The 14,766-nt window shown below is 39.2% G+C and overlaps 1 protein-coding gene across 1 annotated transcript in view; it reads left to right on the top strand.

Annotated features, from left to right (window-relative positions):
• The window catches only part of ARMC3 (armadillo repeat containing 3), a 52,019-nt gene extending 46,214 nt beyond the window's left edge, over positions 1–5,805 (top strand). Inside the window, exons 15-17 of the mRNA XM_062494341.1 lie at positions 1,329–1,526; positions 3,929–4,091; positions 5,551–5,805. Of these exons, the coding sequence (XP_062350325.1) occupies positions 1,329–1,526; positions 3,929–4,091; positions 5,551–5,751 (562 nt within the window). The 3' untranslated portion in view covers positions 5,752–5,805. The remainder of the gene's footprint in view (positions 1–1,328; positions 1,527–3,928; positions 4,092–5,550) is intronic.
• The last annotated feature ends 8,961 nt before the right edge of the window (positions 5,806–14,766 follow it).

The raw sequence follows: 14,766 nt of genomic DNA, 5'->3' as shown, positions 1-14,766 counted from the left end.
TAATTTTAAGATTAAATCTTAATTGGTTATCCTTCTAAAATAATTTGCTTTGTGACACCTATGAAAAGGGCTTTTTGTGAATATGGTAAATCTCAATAGATTAAAGAAAAGTTTTCAAAGTATTCTGAAGACAAATTGCTTGAATTCAACTACTGATAATGGTGTATGCCCTTTCGCTTTGTTCAATGCCTTCCATCTTAAGAGTGCTATTCATAGTATAAATTTTAAGAATAATTTGAAGATCATGCAATAATGATAGTGTGTCCTGGAGCCATGTATTCTGGTGGTCCTTTATTTCTTTTCTTCTTTTTCCTTCTAAGATCACCAGAAGTATTATAGATTTTTTTTAAAAAAAAATATGCCAGAACTGTTAAACAAAGGAAAGAAGTTTTGTTGTATTTCACAGTAAAAATTTTCAGGATCTATGCTGAGAAAAGACAATGCTTACAAAATACTAAACACAGAAAAGACATAATGCTTACAAAACACAGTTTCATGTGTTCCCACAAATTAATATCCTAAACTGTCTGACGTTATAGACCTTAGTAATACCTCTCGTAAGGTACTGATTTTATAGTTGCTGTATAACTTGTGACATGCACAGTATTTAATTTAAGCAGAACAGCCATTTAATTTATACTTCTGCTGGGTGCCCAAGATGCCTTTTTCAAAGTCATTTTTCAAATCCTGAGCATTAGTAAAATATGAAGCACATGCAATGAAAGAGTCAGCAAAAACACAGATTTGTTGTAAAATCTTTCTCTGACAAGCCATGCTGTAGTTTACATAATGCTTCAAGTACCTGAACTTGCCAGTACCAAGGCTGTCTTTTGGAATGTCCTGTCAAGATTTCAGCTGTGCTTTTGATACCACTTTTTCCTTTATTTGAAGACCAGATTTTTATCAAGTAGAAACTCATTGGAGTTAATGATTTTTAGTTCAAATCCATACAGAACTAAACCATAACTAAAAACATGCCCTATTTGTGTGTACAGTAGGTAAGTGTCTTCTCTATATAATCCATGCTTGGTAAAGCCATATCAGAGCCATTAACTAAAAATGAAATGAGACTTGACAACAATGTTAATATGGAGCTAGTGGCATTTGTTCCTATCCACCTCCTGAGGGCACGTTCCACAAGTGTTCTCTAAAGCTTTGTAGATTTTGGATATTTGTTATCAAGAGAAAAGATGTCTCCTACCTTCCACCTCTCCCTAGTCAATTTGTCTAAATGTCCTGTTGTAGAACCAATGCATTTGAATTTGAATGCTAAAGATTACAGTATTCAGTGTACAGTAGATAATTGTATATTTTTTTTTCTATGTAAGAAAAGGGAAGGGGAAAAAAGAGGAGGAAAAACCAAAAGAAGTTACTCCAGCTACATCTACAGTTGAGGAGGAAATAAATACAGAAAATTCCCATTGGCTACCACCCCCTGATTTCATTTTAATGGATTACATTAATGATGCTTCCAAAACAATTCTACCACTAACTACTACCCGGGAGCAGGTTGTGGCTCTTGCACAGTGAGTACCAAATCATTTTTCCATACGCTGAATTTGTAAAATAACTGTTATCTTATCCAAGGTCAACTTTTTCAGAATAATTAATTTCTCATGCTTAAGTTGAATCTAAATCAGCTTTGGCCCAGAATGTTGACATATTTAGATTTCATGCTTCTAGTTTCTAATTTTGTTGCAATTAATTTAATATATTTTAAAATAAAGTACTGCTTGCAACAAAAGGGTATCAATTTCTCATTTAAAAAAATATCTTATAGATAATTTCGTGTTATTTTTCACATTTACACAACTGTACTGATTCTTTCCAGTGAACACATCAGCTACATATAGCATCTACATCATCAAGGAGCCCCAGTGACCCAGGTTTTGGAAAGCCTAAAAGCATCCTTAGAACCCAAATCTAATAGTCAAGATGGTTGCAAGTTACATGTATCATGTATTTTCTTTCTCCTATCGTCTTTCCTGCCTATTTGGTTTGGGAATCCATTGGGACAGCAACTCTGTTGCATTTTGCCTTCTATAGAGTCAAAAGCATAAAAGTTTTCTATCATAGCTTTTAAATGATCTTGTAATTAATATCCTGCTGATTTAATAGCGCCAAAATATTGCAATTGTACATGTACAGACTGTTGGTATCAATGGGTGATTCATTAGTTACACTGACTACTCACCCTGGGCACCAATCACTCCAAGCAGTGTGTCACTTTTCATCTTCTCCACCTTTATACCTTAGCAGTTTCCAGGCTGCCTCCTGAATCTGAAGAGTTTGGTGTCAGGTCCCACTTACTCTCACAAAATTTGTTAGTTTTACTAACTCTCATTTTTAATGAAGTCATCTAATATGATATGAAGAATGAATTTTCTATTGATTGCAGAATTTGACAGGACAGATATTCATCCTTAACTATCCAGATGTGTATAAATCATGCTGCCTTCCTCAAGGTGGAATCCATAAAATTCTCTTTTAAATCTGCTTTTCTAACACACCAGTGAAATACTTGCAGACACACAACCCGGTGAAACAATCATGGGAAATTTAAGTAGAATGTTTTCTGTGGAAGTTTTTCTCTGTGTGTTCCATTTCATGTGTCTGCCTGAATAGTATGTTTTGAATAGGGAATGGGGGGAAAAGCAGCTGCAGCATCCCTCAGCAGCCTAGAGTTCCTCTTGTGCTCACTGTGGGGGTTCAGGCTAGATGAGAGATCATCAGTAATATCTCCTTTGGAACAACCACAGCACACTTTAGGTGGTGGTGAGCACATTGGCGGGGGCAGCATTGCTCTCTTTAATGGGGGCTGGCCATGTGCACACACAGCACAAGGGACTGTCCCAAGCCCCACACATTCTCAGCTTCACCCACCAATTCCCAGTTTCAAGGTACCCTGTTTGACATGCTTGGTGAGAAGTCCCTGTGCCCATGCTATTGCAACCAATGCTTCCTCAACTCTAAATTTTGAAAAATAAAGCTTCAGAGGTTGCCTTGCTTGTGCTGGGCAGAGGAACACGTTCACTGCTTTTGCAAGAGGAGGGGATGCAGGTTTTAGCTCCCTGTCTGAAGCAATGGCTTGTGATTTTCATGTCAAGTCTGCAACATCTTGTCCAGAGTGAGAGACCTCAATAACCCTTGTGCCTGTGGCTGAGACACTGAGGGGAACAAAGGTCTTTACATACAGTGTCCCTGCACAGGGGAGAAGAAGGTGTGTGTGAATGGGGAGACTTACAAACCAGGGCTTGGTCCTGTGTGTGCACAGTCCCCCAAAAGACATGCTTTTGGCAGAGCTTGCACTGACAGTGAGTTCTGACCTATTTCTTTTTCTGTTTCTGTGCCATCTGTTGTAATGGATAAATACCTCTCACCCCCAAAAAACTGGCTTCAATATAAGCAAGCACATGTACAAGATAAGTACCTTCAATGAATACAGCTGCTTTCCTATGTTGGGGATCATTACCTATGGCTTTATTTTTGTAATACATCTTCTCATGCCTTTATTACTATTTCAGACAAATGATAGGTCTGGGGACTGTAATATGTAAGTCACCTAATCTGTTACCTGCAAACATGAACATCAGCTTCTGTAATTACTTCCTCAGTAATTACACTGTTATTGATGACTTTTTATGAGAATTGTGTGCCTATACTACACCTCTCCAGAATCTCTGCTTTTGCACCTTGGTTTAGGTCTGTGATAAATATGAATGACCTGAGTTGTGGTTATCTGTATTTATCAGTAAGCATATTTAAGATGTCAGTTACTGAATTAAAAAAATAATTAAGCAATAGAAAAAGTATTGCAGGCTTAAAGGTCATTCACTTCTTGCTTCTGTACATTTCATTGTGCTACATTTTAGCGATAAATACAAGAGGAATTGTAGATGTAATTGATCCTGGCATGCATTTGTAACAGGTTTGTTGCAGACAAGATGGGTGGCTCTATTGAAAGAGAGCAACTACATAACTTCTGCTGGGAGCTTGACATGAGTAAAATAGAATTTGAACTGAAAAGCAACATTGTGCCTATCGGAAAAATCAAAAGAGGGACTTTCTATCACAGAGCTTTACTTTTCAAGGTACATTATCATTTATTTTTCAACATAATGTATTGTTGTTAAATGGATAATCTAAGCTAAGGTATATTTGAATCAGTATAATACAATATTAATATTCATGTAAAATCTTTTGTATACAGTTTCATAATTTTTCAACAGCAAAGTTGATTTCCCAGTGAATGAAAGCCAGCATCGCTTCTTTCTGTAAACATTCTTGTTGTCATTAAATTGTCTTAAGTGATATCAGCAGAACACTTGATTAATGGCAAAAAGCCAAAGTATTTGATTTGGAGTCAAAACATTTGGCATTTTCTGTAAACTGTAAAATATTGAATTATGCAGCTTCCTTCTTTTTACATGCTGCAAAAGTAAACTTTCTGGGACAATTTTTATTTTGTCTCTATCCAGTATTCTGTGATAGTATATAACAGCTTCTATGTTCCAGTTTCTTAGAAGAAACTGGGAAATTTTATTTCTTCTTTCTTCATATGAAGATGTACTGGTGCAGCCTGGTTATCTGTCCCATCCTTTTTCCTTGGCTGGATTTTTCTCTTTCTTGAATGGAAACAGAGAAACAAGGGCCTAGCACATTAAGCAGGAAGGGCCTGGGAAAGAGTACATGGGATAAAGAGTAAGACCGTAAATTTATGGTATCCATAGGGAGAGAAAGTTTCCAGATTACTTTATGACATTCTGAGAGTGTGAATTAATTATTCTCCACTGTCCTAAGAAACATTTTTACGGACAGGTCATGTCTCCTAAGGCCACAGCACTCTAAGCAATGGATATCCATGTCCATTTGTAACAAGTTTAAAATCTTCCAGGATTTCATTCCTTCACAGCAGATGTGTGTTGAAAAAGCAGTTTGGTAGCTGGAAATCATTATAGGTCTGTCTGTGATAGTGCAGCCCAGAGGAAAGGCAGGTGTTTCATCTAGCAGACACTTGCCTCGCATTTCATTGCTTCCCACATTTCCAGAGCTGAAAAGCAAGGGGTGTGCTTTGGAGTGAAGCAACTGTCCTAAACCTACACTGATAAAAATGTTACATTTTTACACTTAATATTTCATACTAAATGTATGTGTGCAGTGTACCTACACCTCATTGCTTGAATAGACTTCAAAATGTTATTCAGAAATAAGTCGTCCAAGTAGAAAGAAAAACATTGCTGGGTACTGTGGGTGTTGCACTTCATTTGAGATCTGAAGGACTAGCTGATAAACAAATGTGTCAGTGTTTGAAAAAAAGTTAAAATTAATGTTTTTCATGTTTTGCATAGGATATTTAAAAGCCTACACTTTCTACACAAAACCAACAACAAAGGTTTGGAGTTTGGAACTCCTAAGAAATTCATAAAGTCTGTTTCAAGAAAGCTCTAGGCTTTTCAGGTGTTGTTCTTAAACATCACTGGGCATTGCTGTATATCACATGAAGCTACATGAATGAACTGCAATTAACTACTTTTTCTTTCTTTTTTTTAGGTGATAGCAGACAGAATTGGCATTGGCTGTAGTTTAGTTCGTGGCAAGTATAACAGAGCTTGGAATGAAGTTAAATTGGTTGAGCGCTCTCCCAGAGGGCTTCTGCTTCCTCCTCAAGAGTATATTGTGGATGTAATGTTTGAGCCAGGCCGTTTGCTAAAACAAGGAAGTGCAAAGGCTGATCAATACAAATATATTTAATCATCTCAATGAATTTCACTGAAATAAATATTTTAAATATGTTTGCAGTGCTGTATTTATGAAACATGAGGGGGTTCATATCCAGCTATCAAAAATAATTGTATCTGGTATGTTGTCTTAAAGGTTCAATTAAATGTGGCTTTGGTATCTAGCTTCAGTGCTTAGAAATTATGTTAATTTTTTGTACTATATTAAGACTAAATTGCAAAACTACAGATTAAAATTTGGTAATTGTTAATATTTGTTGTGTACTAACATTACAACACTTATTAAATAGATTAAATTCTAATACAGCATGTTCTTTTTTAAAAAAAAATTTCCTTCTAATCCCATGCACATTTATAGGAATTTCATGTCCATAAAGCAATAAATGTGAATATAGCTGATGAAATAACAAGACATCTAAGTGGACAATTTTTGTGTGAAATAACCCAAGAACTGAGAACTAGAAGTACAATAACAGTATACTTTCAGCCTGTGTAGAAAAAATCCCATTTATATTTCTTAGAACTTGGCAAAATTAATATTCACAGATAACAGGATACTCTGGATGAAAGTAAATACTGTTTGGCACAGGAAGGACAGATGATTTCTAAGCTAGTGCTTGTGATCTGTTTAAGTTCTTTATTTTTGACTTGAAGATAAAATGGACTCTGAGAAGACAGAGGTTTTAGAACAGAGAGTTTGTATTTCTTGCAGCCTTGGGTAACATGGTGTTGCTGAAGAGCGGCGGTGCTTTTAAGAGAGGTGAAATACTGGCTGGAACACTCTGGTAAACACTTCCTGGTGAAACTGTCAGGAATGTACTGGAGTATTTCAGAGAGCACCACTATCGAGTTTACTGTGGAAAACTGAGAGAATGCACTGTACAGCAGTTAGGCCAGTGCAGGCAGTTCTGTTGTACAGAACTGAATTTCAGAAGACCAGAACACTTACAACAAGACATTTACTTCCTGCCTACCAAAAATGTGATTAAAAATTTTGGGGTCTGTGTTCTTTTAGCTTTTTAATGTTTTTGTATAAACGCAGTCGCTTGCCTTGACTGCTTTGGGTTGAGGAGGAGGTTTGTATCTGTTGTATTCATTAATGCTCATGAGCATGATCCCACCACTCCCTCTCCTTCCTCCTCTGACATGCAGCATGATTTCCTGGTAGCCCCTAGGGGAACATTTTATCTTTATGTTGTAAATTCGCTTATATGGCCTCATGTTCATTTTTTTTTTACCTTATGTTCACCAGTCCTCTAGACAACAGAATGAAAAAGAAATCTGGAAACAAAATGCAGGATGTGCTGGCAGAACTGAGAGAAAGGTGTGGATGTGTTTCTTATCATTGCTATGTAGCAGGTAGGAGACTGATGGAAAGTCATCTGCTCTCACTGACAGGTATGATTGGGTATAGAAACCCACAACTTTGAAAGTCCAGTAAATTTAAGTAAAATAAGAATTAATTTCCTGCTAGCTATCATTTTGTGTAGTTTTCTTACATTGGAATTTCATTATTTTGTATTGGAACCATAATGTTGAAGTATGACTTACTGTGTTTGAGGAGGTCTTGAAAAGAAAGCAGTTTCTGTTGTTTCTAATAAATTCGATATTAAAAAATAGACAAAATGCAGTTTTTCAAAATAAGAATTGGGAAATTTCTAGACATCTAAGCTCACTTTACATAAAATAATTATCTAAAGAAATAAAACCAAATACTATACCCTGCATTGTATAATGCAGAATTTGATGATCCAGAAATGTAGGATCCAAAAATCTTTTATGTCTTTCACAGTTTTAAACTTTTTACTGTCTGAGTTCTGTCACTTCAAAATTGTAATGCACTTGGATGTCAGAATTAAGATCTAGGTAGAATATAAACACTTAAATCTAAAATTGTTACTTTGAAAACTGCACTTTATTTGTCAAGTAAGTCAAGAGATGCCATACTTTTTTATTTGATGTTAATCAGGGACCTGTAGTTGTGTCCATGGCCTGGTGAAGAATTCCCCCAACCTTGATAAGAGCAGCTCAGCTCACACTCATCCCAGAACTGTTTTCTGAATCAGAAAACAAAATGTTTAAGCATTTCTGCAGGGCTCAGCTGCGTGAATATTCCCAGGACATGCCCAGCACACACCATTTAGCTTGGGCTGTGCCTAAGGGAATTGATCACCTACCTTCATTTAAGGAGCAGATGGGGAAGGGCTTGTATTTCCTTTTACATAATAGTTCACTGGGCAGATCAGTCACACAGAAGGAGTCAGGCTTGATGCCTTCCTAAGCATGAACAAAACAGTCTGCAGCTACCTCATTGCAGGATATGTTCTGGCCACTAAGAACTCTGCATTCCTTTTTGAAGATCTGCTGTCACATAGAAAAGAATGCAGGATTAATAGACTACAAAAACAGAAAAGTTGAGCAACCTCTTCAACTCAATATTTGGGAGTAGCAATTAGGCTGTTCCTTTGGGAGAAATAGTCTGGGTCTCCGGTACCCACTTCCAGAAATGTTCTTATATTTTACTGCCAAGACCTGTAAATTTCTATTGTAACATGTAGAAACTGTATCCTACCTAGAACAAGATCCTCATGATTAGGTGCTCTCCTGCAAGGCAAAAAGCTGTCTTAGGCAAAGGTAAGAACTGAAAGAAGGTTCATTCCTCCACAGCTGTAACCACCAGGCAATGACACAGAAATGGGCCTCATGGCCAGCAGCTGTGCAGAATGAAAATCAGATAATGTGCTCAGCTTCTTGAAAGAGAGGGCATGCAGATAGTTATCCCAGGACAGTGATAGGGACTGAAAGATCCTGATTCGAACGAGGCACCCCTAAGTCACCCTCACTGTGGTGTCTGCTTCTGAGAGAAACTGGTATGAAGACTCTTTCCTCCTGTTCATGGAAACTGCCCAACTTAGTACTGACTGTGCAGAAATACTGCCCTGCTCAGCTTCCTGAATGGTGTCTCCTAAGGTAACTGCAAGTGACACACCACACACACACACTTCACTGCCCCTACTACTCATTAAAAAGAATTTGGGTTTTAATTTGGCATTGGAAAGCACAGTGCTTAATATGTAGCACATCTGCATATCAAGAAATACAAATCTGGACTGTGTGGATATTAGGTCAGATATGATTCCTACCTGTCTGATGAATGTGAGTTGGTAAAGCAGCAGACCAAACTGATGGTGGTGTCAGTGGAATTGCAAGTTCCAGTAGAAGTTTTGGTATGAGAGAGTCTAATGCTTTGGCCCTGAAAACCTTTGCTTTTTCTTGTTCTGTGTGGCTGGGACCATTGTGGCTAAGGGAATAATTCCAGGCTCTGCAGATGAGTTTTTGACTGAGACACCCATCTGTTTCTGATGGGTGCTTCTGGTAAACACCTCTCTGCAGAAGTGGACTCTTCTTCCCCCAGCAGGTGCTGAGGCATTACAGACTGCTGGCAGTACCAGCTCTTCCATGCTTCTCTTCTATTGCCCTTGATCCCTGAGTAGTAGGAACACTGAGGTTAACTTACACTTGTTTTATCTTTATGCTAGCAGGGAACAACTGCAGTATAATTTATAGATTTGGGACATTTCAAATAGTTTCTGATTACCCACTGCTAAACTAGAGCATTGGTGGGACAATGCACCCTCAAACTGTGCACTCCCATGTGTGTAGAAATTGAAGTGAACTCTTCTTCCAGGAAATCTGTTGCTGATTAATTCTGGATCCTGAGAAGAATTCAGAGCTATCACGACAAATACGTATTTATTTTCAGATCCCAGAGGAACTTTTTTCTGTTACTTTTTTCACTAAACTTGTCTTCAGGGAAAAATAAGTCTTTTATTAGTAAACGTGGACTTTGAATGGTGACATATTTCATCTACAGCTTCTTTGAGGATCTGCATGTCTTCTACTACATGATTCATTTCTCATTATCATTATCGACACAGAGTGTCAGAATGGCAACTGCAGAGGCAGTAGACATTTACTGGTCAGTGTGTCAACTTAGTTAAGATAGAAAAGTGAGCTAAAACATTTATCATATTCATAGCCCCCTTGCTGGTTTATACAAGGTTCTTCCTCCTAACAGCTCTCTGGCACTGCCTGTTTTCCTTCAGAAGACTGGAAAAAAAAATCCCCATGTAATTAAAGCCCAAACACATTGCAACAAAATAGAAGAAGAAAGCATAAGAATGGACAGACAGACTCAAGCCAGGAGTCTATCCAAGAAAGTAGCCCATGTCAAATAATGGTTAGTATAGAAAAGGTAAAAAGCGTGGCTCAAATACATTTCTGCATTTCCAGAGTACTCTGCTAGTTTTAGCACTTCACAGCTGAGGGAGTTTCTTTCTGTCTAGGGATTTAATAACACATTTACACAGACATGAAAACACATAGCACAGATATGCCTGTACAGCCACGTGCTGGCACATCCAATACACAAACCCTCTAACTCTACAGCTGTGCCACTGTACCTCCTCTCCTCCCAGGCAGCTGTACTTCCCAGATGGCACAGAGGGAAACAACCAAAGGACTCTGCTCTAGCACTGGCTATGGCCTTTGCAATACAACTGTATATGATATTGCATGATATTGCAGTTCACCAGAACTGCTACTGCAGCAGAGCTTTGCAGATTAATTAACAGCTCTTTAGTCCTCTTAATGAGCTTCTAATTTTTCTATTATACAAACACTGTCTCTGACACTGAAACATATCAGAAATAGTGGAATAACTTTATCAAAGCTTCCTTGTCCACTGTCACCCAGGCAGAATTTAGAATTCATGTACAGACAGAGTAAGCATAGGAATAAGCAAAACACAGCAGGGGAGAGATGTACCCATATATACACATGTACAAGTCTTTGACCTATAAAAATGTTATTTGTAGGATGTGGAAGAAATTGGAGCTAGTAAAACCTTTTCTTTCATGAAAAGTGAGCTTATTTCCATGGTAATGAACCAGCTAGTTCTTAGCTCACTGATGTTTCACTGATATGCTAAGACTCAATCTATGAAAACCTTGTACAAAGCATAATTGAAGCTAGTTCTTACTTGAAGTTGGATAGATGTTGGTGAAAGTACAGCAAGATGAGAACAATCAGTTGCTCATGCAGCCCTTTGCCCAGACTGCACCCACCTATTCAAATGCTGTCGACACCCAGCTCTCCTCATGCTGGTCCTACCTTGCAAGTGAGCACAGAAGACTCTGTCTTCCAGCAGACCAAATGCTTGGGCTTTGCAGGATCTCTTTGCTTGTTTTAGAATAAGAGACAAAAAAAGCTCTTCCGCAAGAGCTGTTCACTGCTGGTTTTCACTCCCTCATCCAGGCATAAAAGTAACAAACTCTCCCTAGGCCCCATAGTGTGTAACATCTTTTCTTTTTGTAGTGCCAGTGTCCTGCAAGTTGCTGTAAAACATGGTGCCAAGTCCTTGGGAAGCAGAAACTGCGCCAAAGTCACTTCATTCTTTTGTTGCAAGAAAGGTTGAGCTAATCACCCAACCAGAGACCTCAGTGCCTGCTGGTCCCACAGCTTGCAGTCTCGCTGTTCCCCATTTCTTTGCTGCTTTCTCTTACTGTTTCCAGGAGATATCCCTAGATTGTCTTATTGTGTCTGATGCTCATCTCCTGTGTTTTCTCATCTACATCCTGTTGTGGTTTAGCATCACCCATCAGCCCCACACAGCATCTCATGCACTCCTCCTCCTGTAAGTGGGGGGAGAGAATCAGAATGTTCCGTTTAATAGGTCAAACAAAAGCTGCACATGCAAGCAGAGCAACACTAGGAATTCATTCACCACTTCCCATGGCCAGACAGGTATTCAGTCATCCCCAGGAGAACAGGGCTCTGTCACGTGTTAACAGTGATGTGGTTAGACTAACAGAATCACAGAACTAATTGGGTTGGGAAAGACCTCTGAGGCCACTGAGTCCAACCTTTGACCAGACACCACCAAGTCAGTTAGACCATGGTTCTAAGTACCACATCCAGTCTTTTCTAAACACCCACAGGGAGTGGACCTCTACCAAGACCATACTCTGAGTGTCCTCCCCCTTCCTTCTTCTCCCCCCAGTTTTATATATGGAACACGATGCTGTATGCTATGGAATATCCCTCTGGTCGCTTGGGGTCAGCATCCTGGCTCTGTCCCCTCACAGGTTCTTGTGCAGCCCCAGCCCCTCCACTCGCAGGTGGAGTAATGAGCAGAAAAGGCCTTAGTGTTGTATAAGAGCTGCTCAGCTGATGCCTTAAGTTTTACAGCAGTAAACAGCACAGCAGTAACAAACAGATCCCTGAGTTATCAACGTTCCCAGCACAAAACCAAAACAGCCCTTTACCAGCTACTGTGAAGCAAATTAAGTCTATCCCATTCAAAATCAGCACACCTTTTTCTACAGATCAGAAGTGCTTCCTCGTTATAAGAAGGATTTTAACAACCCCACACACACACCATAGCATGTTTTTAATTCCTTTTTAGTATAAGCTTCTCTGAACAAGGTGCTTTTAGAGACACAGTCTGAAAGAAGATTCCTTAAAGACCAGGTGTCAAAAAGCTATTAAAGAGTCAAAAGGCTTTTCAAAATGTCAAGTCATTAGTTTTAATTGGCATTAGGGAACATATTATGAAAGACTGGAGGTCCGCTCAGTGTCCCAAGATATAACAGATGTTGATAATGATACCTAATTTCCAAAGTTGGAAAATTCTCTGACAAATGGGCAGTCTGAAGACACAGTTTATCTGTGGTAGATCACACAGAAGAATCACATGCTGTGAGTGCCAGTTTCTTTTCATTACACAATTTTTTCTGCAGACTTCTAATCCTAGATCCACCTGCTATTAATGGGAGCTGCATTACCAAAGAGAGCTAGGTGAGTAAAGGCTGGCTCCTAGGTATAAATATGTGCAAAAAAGTCAGGGACTGTAAGCCCAAATACTGGGCTATTCAGGTACTAAATTTCATTAGGATCTCCCAATGACAAGGCAGTATCAGGAACTGACAGGGACTTGGACTTTGCAGCACTGGGTCAAATTCAATGTTGGGTCTAAGTAGCTCATTGCAGTTTCCACTGCACACAGCCAAGAGCTATGTGGCATGTGGTACAGGTCTAGAACACAAACGTGAAATGCAGGGTGAGCTCAGGATGCAATGTTCCATGCGCCAAGGATCACATTGGTTCAGTGCTCAGGGCACCTTCTTTGGAGCAAAACCTCTGGTCAGAAATCTGGAGTTATTTACACAGGAATTAATCTGTAGCATTTGTTATCGTGGGATAGAGGAGGGGTGGGAGTCACAGAATCATAGAATGGTTTGAGCTGGGAGGGGGTCCTAAAGATCATCTCATTCCAGCCCCCACAGTGGGTAGGGACACCTTCCACTAGACCAAGTTGTCCCAAGCCCCATCCAACCTGACCTTGAACACTTCCAGGCGTGGGACATCCACAGCTTCTCAAAGGAAGCTGTTCCAGTGCCTCATCCAGGGGCTGCTACTGATTCAGTGCAGTGTTGCCACTTGCTGTGTACACATAAATTCAGTAGTAAAGAGTTGCACAGGTTTCAGTCAGGTCCATGCTCAGTTTTGATGCTGAAACACTGCTGAACATTAGGTATGGTGGGAAGGTATCTTTGCTTGGCACTCAGAAATTAAAGCAATTCACTAACAAATGGGCTAGCAATATCTGGCTACCAGTAGTTTTTGTTGCTAGGTGAATGGCAGTACAGTGTAGAAATAAGAGGTCCACATGAAACCTAGAGCCTGCTCGGACCCTTTCTACCCTCTTCCTACATAGCAGATATGGCAAAAAACATTTACCACACCAGCACTGACTCAGTACACTCTGCCTTTTAAAAAGCTCCTCACCTAAGGTTCCCACATAAGTAGGTTGCCCCCACAGATCTGGCCAGATTTACATCACACGAAGGTGGAGAAGTTTTGCTCAGCTCAGAGTTGCTCAAATAGGTCCTGGAAAAGAAACCCCAACTACTGTTCCAATGGGAGCAGGGTTTGCTGGGCCGAACTGCCACCTGGCACTTCATTTTCATTAAATGGAAAACCAGCTCATGCCTTGAGGACAGAATGCTACGATTTCAACAAAAATAAATATTGGGGGCCTCACCTGAGAGAGAAGGAAAGAAGATTCACAACTTCACTTACATGAATCCCAAATTTAAAAATATATCTAAGATGAATGAGAATAACACTCCTTCTAGCAAGCCTCATTCCTCAGTAATTCCCATTTGCTGAGAAAAAGGCAAACTCTGATATCAGGGAAGTCACTCTGTGGAAGAGAGCCATTTTCCCAATCAGAGTGTGAAGCATGCCCTACTCTTAAATCATTTATATTTTACTTTTTTATGATGCAGTCATGAATTAGCTTTTTCTGTATTTGTAATGAGAGAATAGAACAGATGGTCAGGGCTTAGTTCAGGGTGATAAATCCATTAAGATAACCTACAGACTCTGCTGCTTTGGCAGTTGCTGCCAAATAAGTGTTCATTCAAATTGCTGTTCCAGCTTTGGGTACTGTGTGGAAGAACCATATCAGTTCTTCACTGCCTTGGGATAAAAGGGATAAGAAATCAAACACAAATTTGTGGAATGTATTATTTCTGTCTATGTGGCTCAAGGAACTTGGATGGTATGATATGGGGGGTGCATAGGTGCATATAGGGAAATAGCCTGGATTTGTTGCTCCCAATAGCTGCCCTGAAGATATAAATACTCCATTCCAGACTGCATGTCTACTTTTAGCTGAACCAATGGCTCAGTTGCAGAGTTGAGTTTTCTATCAAGGAGTGATTGCAAACTATCCATTTTACTTGTTATGCAAGAAATTTCTCAAAGCATTTAGAATTCTAGAATAATTTATACAGGACAGGACCTATGAAGGGCATTTGGTCTAATCCAACTCAAAGTATTTGTCACAGGGAACCAAACCCATAGGTCTCTTCCAACTGGAACTATTCTATTCTATTCTATTCTATTCTATTCTATTCTATTCTATTCTATTCTATTCTATTCTATTTATTCTATTCTATTC

This window comes from Cinclus cinclus, chromosome 1, assembly GCF_963662255.1.
Source record: "Cinclus cinclus chromosome 1, bCinCin1.1, whole genome shotgun sequence".
In the NCBI taxonomy this organism is placed as follows: Eukaryota; Metazoa; Chordata; class Aves; order Passeriformes; family Cinclidae; genus Cinclus; species Cinclus cinclus.
This window is presented reverse-complemented; position numbering and strand designations above follow the sequence as displayed.